General features: G+C 38.1%; 1 protein-coding gene across 1 annotated transcript; it reads right to left on the bottom strand.

The window, feature by feature from the left end:
* Nucleotides 1-7,667: 7,667 nt before the first annotated feature.
* LOC110450735 lies at nucleotides 7,668-9,932 on the bottom strand. The gene has a single exon (XM_021498415.1). It carries the CDS (start codon nucleotides 9,930-9,932, stop codon nucleotides 7,668-7,670), a length of 2,265 nt encoding a protein of 754 aa, XP_021354090.1.
* Nucleotides 9,933-10,373: the final 441 nt, after the last annotated feature.

Genomic DNA, 10,373 nt, shown 5'->3' with positions numbered 1-10,373 from the left:
CTATCAGGGGAAGGTCACCACACCACTCATGTCTATCAGGGGAAGGTCACCACACCACTCATGTCTATCAGGGGAAGGTCACCACACCACTCATGTCTATCAGGGGAAGGTCACCACACCACTCATGTCTATCAGGGGAAGGTCACCACACCACTCATGTCTATCAGGGGAAGGTCACCACACCACTCATGTCTATCAGGGGAAGGTCACCACACCACTCATGTCTATCAGGGGAAGGTCACCACACCACTCATGTCTATCAGGGGAAGGTCACCACACCACTCATGTCTATCAGGGGAAGGTCACCACACCACTCATGTCTATCAGGGGAAGGTCACCACACCACTCATGTCTATCAGGGGAAGGTCACCACACCACTCATGTCTATCAGGGGAAGGTCACCACACCACTCATGTCTATCAGGGGAAGGTCACCACACCACTCATGTCTATCAGGGGAAGGTCACCACACCACTCATGTCTATCAGGGGAAGGTCACCACACCACTCATGTCTATCAGGGGAAGGTCACCACACCACTCATGTCTATCAGGGGAAGGTCACCACACCACTCATGTCTATCAGGGGAAGGTCACCACACCACTCATGTCTATCAGGGGAAGGTCACCACACCACTCATGTCTATCAGGGGAAGGTCACCACACCACTCATGTCTATCAGGGGAAGGTCACCACACCACTCATGTCTATCAGGGGAAGGTCACCACACCACTCATGTCTATCAGGGGAAGGTCACCACACCACTCATGTCTATCAGGGGAAGGTCACCACACCACTCATGTCTATCAGGGGAAGGTCACCACACCACTCATGTCTATCAGGGGAAGGTCACCACACCACTCATGTCTATCAGGGGAAGGTCACCACACCACTCATGTCTATCAGGGGAAGGTCACCACACCACTCATGTCTATCAGGGGAAGGTCACCACACCACTCATGTCTATCAGGGGAAGGTCACCACACCACTCATGTCTATCAGGGGAAGGTCACCACACCACTCATGTCTATCAGGGGAAGGTCACCACACCACTCATGTCTATCAGGGGAAGGTCACCACACCACTCATGTCTATCAGGGGAAGGTCACCACACCACTCATGTCTATCAGGGGAAGGTCACCACACCACTCATGTCTATCAGGGGAAGGTCACCACACCACTCATGTCTATCAGGGGAAGGTCACCACACCACTCATGTCTATCAGGGGAAGGTCACCACACCACTCATGTCTATCAGGGGAAGGTCACCACACCACTCATGTCTATCAGGGGAAGGTCACCACACCACTCATGTCTATCAGGGGAAGGTCACCACACCACTCATGTCTATCAGGGGAAGGTCACCACACCACTCATGTCTATCAGGGGAAGGTCACCACACCACTCATGTCTATCAGGGGAAGGTCACCACACCACTCATGTCTATCAGGGGAAGGTCACCACACCACTCATGTCTATCAGGGGAAGGTCACCACACCACTCATGTCTATCAGGGGAAGGTCACCACACCACTCATGTCTATCAGGGGAAGGTCACCACACCACTCATGTCTATCAGGGGAAGGTCACCACACCACTCATGTCTATCAGGGGAAGGTCACCACACCACTCATGTCTATCAGGGGAAGGTCACCACACCACTCATGTCTATCAGGGGAAGGTCACCACACCACTCATGTCTATCAGGGGAAGGTCACCACACCACTCATGTCTATCAGGGGAAGGTCACCACACCACTCATGTCTATCAGGGGAATGTCACCACACCACTCATGTCTATCAGGGGAAGGTCACCACACCACTCATGTTTATCAGGGGAAGGTCACCATACCACTCATGTCTATCATCGGAAGGTCACCACACCACTCATGTCTATCAGGGGAAGGATATCACACAACTCATGTCTATCAGGGGAAGGATATCACACCACTCATGTCTATCAGGGGGAGGATATCACACAACTCATGTCTATCAGGGGAAGGTTACCATACAACTCACGTTGGCGTGGTCTCACACATACACTCAAACTGGTAAGCCTATCTAAACAATTTTAATGGTCACGTAGAGCATGACGTTTGGCTTTTTCAACATTAGAAGAACTTTATTCCTCTTAATTTCAGATACAATAGGCCTAGTATATTTAAACCTAGGCTTTTAAGTTATAATTTGTTTTCAAAAGTCGTTTGAGGATTTCAGCCTATTTGTTACCCGTGACTTGAATGTTGGTCAAGGTCATATATAATTAAGTAAATTGATAGACTTTCATTCCCATCATTTCTACCTATATTTGACCTTTGTGACCGTAAATGAAGTTCCAGATCATTTCTAAACACCTCTTCATAGTCCCTGCTACATATATTTGACCTTTGATAATCCTCAATTTCATCTAGATTCTGACAAAATTATTATGACCATAGGCCTTCAGGACTCGGAGGGATCTGGTAAGATTTAAAATGAAGTTGACTTTAATGTCCTTGAAGATATGGTAAGGTTATTTATTAAAATACATATATATATATATGCATATAGCTCCTTATCAGTCATTTGGAACTGAAGAGGTCATTTGAAGTGTTTTAACATTCAACCCCTGCGTCTTTGAATGAAAGACAAAGGTCGTTTGACAATGCAACAAGTGTGATATTTTGAAAACGGTAGTCAGGTACGATACACAATATTTGTTGGGAGGTTACACCTACGATATTTTACGGATTTTGTTGTTTCTGAATTTACTCTCCTCATAATGGTTTCAATATGGCAAGTGAAAGCTCCAGCTCGGCATGCACATCCAGATTGTGTGAAACTTTAAAGTCGTGCCCATTTTGGACCTAGTCAATTTGCAGTTGTAATTATGCAATTAAAAAAATTGCAGCATATCTTTTCTCCTTGTTTTTACTGTTGCTATACACGATACATATCGTATCGTATCGTCAGGTTGTTGTATCGTTACAGCTCTAACTACATGTCAATTGTCTGACAATGAGTTATCCAAGGTACATTCTGGTCAAAAGTTTTAACAGCAAGGATTTTAGAACTTTTAACATATTTGACCTGTTTGAACTTTAATGAATGTCAAGGTTATTTATTTGAAAACTGCTAACTTTATTCCATCCCAGCTACCTAATGGTAAAATATAATGATCCAATGTCTTCTGAAACTTCATAGGTTATTTAAAGATTTTAATATATTTGACATCTGTGACCTGTAATGAAAGACCAATGCTTTAAAGAAAAAAAACACTTTCCACAGCCTCTATTCCTGCTACATACTGGTCAAATACAAATTATAATGATGATAGGGTTACTGGAATTTGAAAAGTTTTGTTTTAAGATTTAAACATATTTGATCACTGTGGCCTTAAATGAAGGACAAGGTCATTTAATTTTTTGGACTTTGATAGCCTCCATCCAATCTACCTATAGAACAAATATCATGACCCTAGTTTTTCTTCGACTTGACAAGAGGTCATTTAAAGACGGTTACATATTTGAAACCACGCCTTGCATAAAGGTCAAGGTTATTTATCTGAACAAATTTTTAGCCATCCACCCCATCTATCTATTAGTCAAATGCCATGCCCCTAGGCCTTATAGTTATTAGAATGTTGATGTCATTTTTTAAAAGACAACGAACAACGCGTAGTGGCAGAAAGTAATAATCATTCTTTGTTCAAGAAAACAAGTCAAAAAACTTAACTGCTGGTTTTCTAGACTTTATAAATCTGTAAAATAGTATTTACTTTTTATTACATTTGACCCCAATTATCTTGTAAGAGTAGCTAATTGCCATTAACTTTAAAAGTAACTCTGAAACAGTCCAACTGGAGGAGTCAGACTCTTTTTTTATACAAAATTTGGATTCACTGGCCAAAAGATGCCCTATGCCAACTTTTGCTTTTATTGAGGAGGACATTCGAACAAATTGTTAACAGACAACGGAGGCCGCTATACGACACACGCTCACCTTATCTTTCTGACTAGGTGAGCTAATAAAGGAATACTAGTACTCATACTATACATAATGCTGTTTATTATACAAATTGTGTCGATTCTACATTATCAAGTTATGTACTTGTTTAACAAATTCATTATAAATGATGTGTGTACACAATACAAACATATTTCAATAAAATTTACATTTCACTATCATACTTTTATCATCTCTCATTCAAAGACATACAACCTGTTTTCTCTATTATACACCGAGATACATATATACATTATACTGAAATATTTAAATTGATGTACACATTCCTGAAGAAACATTCTACATCATTTAAGCACAAAATATTCTTTTCACTTTATACAGAACCGTGTGACATGTAAATTATATCTAATTCTTAAATACATACACATGTTATATCTGTCTCATTGTTCAGACTGATACAATTAGGTTTCCAAGGTAACAGCATATTGTTATCTTTGGCATACAGACAATTATTAAATACTGCAGAAACACAACCACAAAATCTTTCTTCCAGGTTTGGTAGAAACCTGTTCAGGACCACAAACTGTTCATGGTATTCTAGTTCTTGTCCAATATATAAAGTTTGATCAAAACATTTTGAAAGATGAAGTTTTAAAGGGATGACAAAGATTTTCTATAAAAGTGATGTTGACCTTGTGTTTGGTATCCTGAACCAAGAACTTGTTTGAGTGGTGTCATACATGTTCAAAGCATGATGTTTGATCAAAATCCTTTCAGAAATGAAAGTTTTTAATCAATTACAAAGATTATCTATAAAAAATAGGCACTGCTGAACAAGTTAATTATATGTCCATATCATGATATAATGGAAATACAACATAGGTTCCTATCTATGGTTAATTTGTCAACAACCTTGGCAATTTCAAAAGGGTGTAGCACATTGAAGGTAAAATAATGAATATCATTCATGTGTATAATTATGATCAACATATTGACAGATAAATATTATATCAAGTTACGGTTCAAACTGTGTTCGACAATAAGGGTAAAATACAGAAAAGACAACTGAAGTATATGATTTTATTGAAATGTACTAAAACTTATGGACACATGAAGATGTTGATGCTCCATGACCTTAACATCGGGGAAATTACCTTGTGTCATTGTCATCACACACTCTACGATTTTGGACACCATGCAATCTTATGAAGTAGGACACAGATTCAGAAGATCATAAATTATGGACTAGATACAGTCTTTTGATGTTGATGCCCCATGACCTTGACCTTCGGGAAATGACCTTGGGTGCAGGTCATGACACAACCCTATGTTATGAGCAACAATCTTCTTCAGCTGAATTGATACAAAAAGTTAAAACAATAAATTTGTATGAACAGTCTGAAGATGTTGAGGCCACATGACCTTGACCTTGGAGATATGACCTTGGAGCAAGTTCATGACACACTCTTGGGGAACAATCTTGTAAGTTTTGTATGTCCAAGAAAAAATCACAAATGTATGAGTCACACATGATATTGTGAACAGGTCATGACACATCTAGGTTATAGTCAACAATCCAATACAGTTTCATAAAGATACAAGTAAGGTTACAAAGTTATGAGCCAGACACAAAATGTGTGCGGACAGACAGACAAATGAATGACGTCAAACCATAATAAACGCATGCGTTACATGCGGGCATACGAAAAATAACAGTCACCTTGACCCTGGCTCCCTGAAACAAGAACTGGTTGGAGAAGTTCTCATACTAGAGCAACATATTATGTTGATTAAATTCTGTTCAGAAATAAATTCACTAAAGCGATAAATACTTTCTATAAATAGTAACGATGACCATGACCTTGGGAACCTCAATAACGAACTTGTAGGAACATGTTATCTCACTCGTTGATCATTAATGAAGTTTCATGGAAATTCGTGCATGAATGAAGGTGCTGGAGTGATGAGAAATTCTATAAATAGTAATAGTAATGATGACTTTAACCTTGACACCCTCAAACATGAAAGTATTTGAGTTACTCTCATACCAAGCCAATGTCTGGAGTTTGATCAAGATCCTTTAGAGGTGAACTTGCTAGAGCAATGACAAAATGTGACTATACATGTATGTACGAATTACTCAAGTAGTCATACAAAACCAAAACCAACCTTTTGCGAGGGAATAATAACTTCATCTAGAGATGATAGAATTACAAGTCATATTAAACTGAAAATTCAAATGTGTCTTATATATTTAACTTTGCTTTTGCATTAAAAAATAATAATTATCCAGCACAAGTGCTCATATGTGTTATCAAAGCATGGAAGAAAAAGCAACAATTGGTTATATAATATTGCGGAAATGATATTAATCTAGAATATATATTATGATAATGGTGAATGAAAGAAATCTATTTAAACATTTTGGTTGAAAATATACTAGAAAACATACATGTATTATGTGTTTTGACACAGCCATTTAAGCAAGCTGTATCACATGTCTGCGTGACTCTATGCCAGGATATTTAAAGACATTGCATGCCGTCTTTACACTAATGAAAAATACTGGAAGTTCGCCAAGGAAACGTTAGAATTTATATCTCATTCAAAAACATGCATCATGTGCTGTTTTGCTTAATGGAATTTTCATTTTGCTAAATGTGAATTTATACCTGAAAAAAGTCATATATTTCACTCCTGACAAAGTCTGTTTTGTCATTTGTGAGGTCAGGCCTCCTGGCAATTTTTCCCCACTGCCGAAGCCCGAAGGCGACATCCTTGTACCAGTTAACACTCCTTGCAAAAGAATTAAAACTTCTTTTTTGAACTAATTGAATTGAAAAAAAATATATATAAGTTTACCATCCAATAAAATGATAAATTCTAGTATAAATCAATTGGTTTAGATAATTAAAGGTCAACAAATTGAACAATCTATAAAAAAAAAATACAATAAAAAAATGTCTTGATAATATTTGAAATGATGAGGTTTACAAGTCTCTACAGGTGAACTGTGTAATCCACTGTGAAATTTATACTCTAGACATGATGTTTAATCATCAAATGAATAGCGATGGATATCCTTGATATCGTTCCAATTTATCAACCATGTATCCAAGTTAACTGCTGTTTAGGTTTCATTCATCCACAGGACTTAATATTCATAATTGCCAACTTTTTGAAATTTCCATTGAGGTGATTACACATTCTCAGAATTAAAAGTATAAATAAAATGAGTGTATGTACACCAGAGAGAAAAAATAACACTTTTAAATGGCATTTTCTGGGCTGTTCTTTCAGATTAAGTCATCAGATCTTTGTAAATAGGAATAGTTTAGCAAATTCATTGGTTGGAAATGCTAAATTTTAGGGACCAAAATCGAATCTCCCTCCTAAAATAGAGAAAGTTGGCAAGTATGAACATTATGTATGCAATACTTCAATAACATTTAAAACAACCTACAACACCACAATCATGACCGATCATAAAACATCAGAGTTTTAATTCATCAACTCTGGTCTAAAACCTCCCAAAGAAACAGACATCATTCGGACCTCCGTGACCTTTTTTACAGAGCGTGGAGATCGGTAAACTTTGGACAGAAAACTTTTCAAAACTGATAAAATGTCTTCGTTTAAACAATTCATTGTGATATGATCTATGCACATGATTGTTTTAAAAGGTTTGTGTTGATAATAATTTTATTTTGGGAAATCATTATCATATCTATTTACCAAACACTTTAATAAGATGATCTAACAACGGGTCGTTTTGTGTCCCCAAAAACTTCGCCCTTTCCCTCGCCTTGTCTAAAACAGATTCCCCGTTACAGTCAAGTATGGTTGTGATGTCATACTTACGTCCTGTAGATTCTAGGTATTGTTTTACATGAGTTTCACACTCAGTGAACCAGTCTAGTACATCTAAACCTAATGACCCAGCTATGTAATGTAGACAATGACGGTCGTTCTTACTTACAGCTGTTAGTGCTGGGTATGACCGACATATATATAAACAAAGCTCCCTGTTTCCACTCACACAACTCGCATGTAACACCGTTGTCCCGTCATCATTCACTAACTGAGCCATGTACTGAGCACACACACAGTTCCTATGAACCACACGACCATCGACTGACTCACACTTATGTTGTTGGTCCTCAACTCTATATAAGGAGTTAAGTACAAACCTCTCCACTGTCTGAAACATAGAACAGTTTGTTCCCCACGCCACAGCATGGAGCGGGGTTTGTCCTGACCAACCAGTGTCATGTACCAAGTGTGGGTAAGTGTCCCATAACAACGTCACCATCTCTTCTCTCTGATACTCACACGCCATATGTAGGACATTGTTATTGTACTTATCCCTCGCTGTAGGAGTGACGTCATACTGCAGTAGTTTACGTAACACTTTCACACGCCCTTCCCTCACCACACTAAACACTGTCTCCCTGTCAGGTTTTACACCTTCTGACAGAAGATATAAAACACATTCTTCTGCACCAGAATAACATGCTTTATTCAACACATCAACTTTTGTCTCATCATTCAAGTATACAACAATTTTTTTAAGTAAACACACTTGTCTGTTACTATCATTCCAATGTCTGTCAATCAATAACCACAATGCTGCGTACTTGTCAGGTTTTACACCTTCTGACAGAAGATATAAAGCACATTCTGCTGCACCAGAATAACATGCTTTATTTATCAAAGCAAGTTTATCATCTTTTCTGTCATCCAACAACCCGACAAATCTTTCAACAAATACAGGATCATTCCATACATCTAGAAAGCCAATACTACTAGTACCATCTAGATACGCCTTACATTCAAACTCTGGGAGTAGACGCTCACACATATCTGTATAATGAACAGATGATATGACAATCATGTTTGTAGCTGTCTCTGAGGTTGTTAGATATCTGAGGGATTTCCTGGGACAATTCTGTATGTAGCCAATTGGTGTGGCTTTCCCATACAAAAGTGCCACAGCAACATAAATAGAATCATGATTAAATCTGTACACATCCTCACCAGACCAATGTTTCTCCTTCTTTACCAAAAAGCCTAATAATTCATCGAAACTGTCCTTTATAAATCCCATTTTTCCAATTTTGTTACAGAACGGAGTGGCTGTGTGATTTTTACCACCAATCAACTTTATTGAAAATGCTTGTTCCAGCAATTTTTCATCGACGGTTTTACTGTTTGGATCAAGATCTTTTACTATCATCATTCCGCCAATGAGGAAGAGGTACAAAAGTGCAGAACATTCTTGTAATTTTGACAATGCTTCATTCAAAAAATGAAAAGGATTTTCAAAAAATCTCTCTCGCTCTTTCTGTAATTCTTCAGAATTGTAGAAAAGCTGGCAACATTGCGGGAATCCAATGTTTGGTGCATAAGTTAAAATTTGTGTTTTTTCTTTGTCTGTCCATGAAAAGTTTTTTGGCTTATACAGCTCTAAAAGTTCTCTTTTTTCTTCTGCAAGTTTGTATGTATGTGAGCTCAGATCAATAATGTTATCTTCGGTTAAAATTGTTCCAAGAGAACGTTTTTCCAAAGAATTGAATACTTCATTACGAATAGTAATGATGAGAAAATTGGTCTGGGTTTGTTTATCTACAAATAGCGTTTCTACATCTGAGATTCTTTTGTTCCACTTTTGTACATCCTTTTTACTCGCATCTTTCTCACCAAAAATATCATCAATAAAAGTGATCAATTTCATGTTTGGAGCCAAAAAATCTAATGTCTTAATCTTGTGAATTTGCAGGGGTTTTCCGGCTTGCTGCTCCTCACTCAGCCAATGGAGGAGTTGAACGGCGATTGCTGTCTTACCGTCTCCTGTATTTCCCTTGATGACAACAACCTTGGTCTTTAGGAGCTTTTCTTTAGCATCACAGAAACCTTTGGTGGGGTAGAATTTTTTTTCTTTTTCTTTTTTAATTCTGGCTTTGGCTGTTTCTGCAAGAAAAATAAAAGACATACTGTAGGTGGAGAAGTCTTAATTGTGTTAAAGGATTTTGGCCAAGATTTTTTTACATTTTGTAAGACTAAGCGAAACCTGTAATTTACTTAAATAAATACAGAACGTGCGTTCAGAAGTGTCCCGTTTCTAGATATAGGCAATCAAAGGTGACCGCTCCTTACTGGCGAGAATTTTAATGAGCTAACAGGTCACGTGGTACTTGTGACGTCAGAGTGGCACATTTGGGCCACTGGTCCATATATTTTTCTGATTTGTTTAAACGGACACATCTGACAGTGTGATTCTTGGCATGAACCTACATACTAAATACAATTCTCTACAAAATTCGGTTGAAAACAGTACGAAGACAAATCATTGTATATTTATATAAAAGTTACACAGGAGGACGATTCGAATATGACAGGAACGTAAATAAGATACGCATATAGCACAGTGGCT

This window comes from Mizuhopecten yessoensis, unplaced genomic scaffold (assembly GCF_002113885.1).
Source record: "Mizuhopecten yessoensis strain PY_sf001 unplaced genomic scaffold, ASM211388v2 scaffold5459, whole genome shotgun sequence".
Classification (NCBI taxonomy): Eukaryota; Metazoa; Mollusca; class Bivalvia; order Pectinida; family Pectinidae; genus Mizuhopecten; species Mizuhopecten yessoensis.
This window is presented reverse-complemented; position numbering and strand designations above follow the sequence as displayed.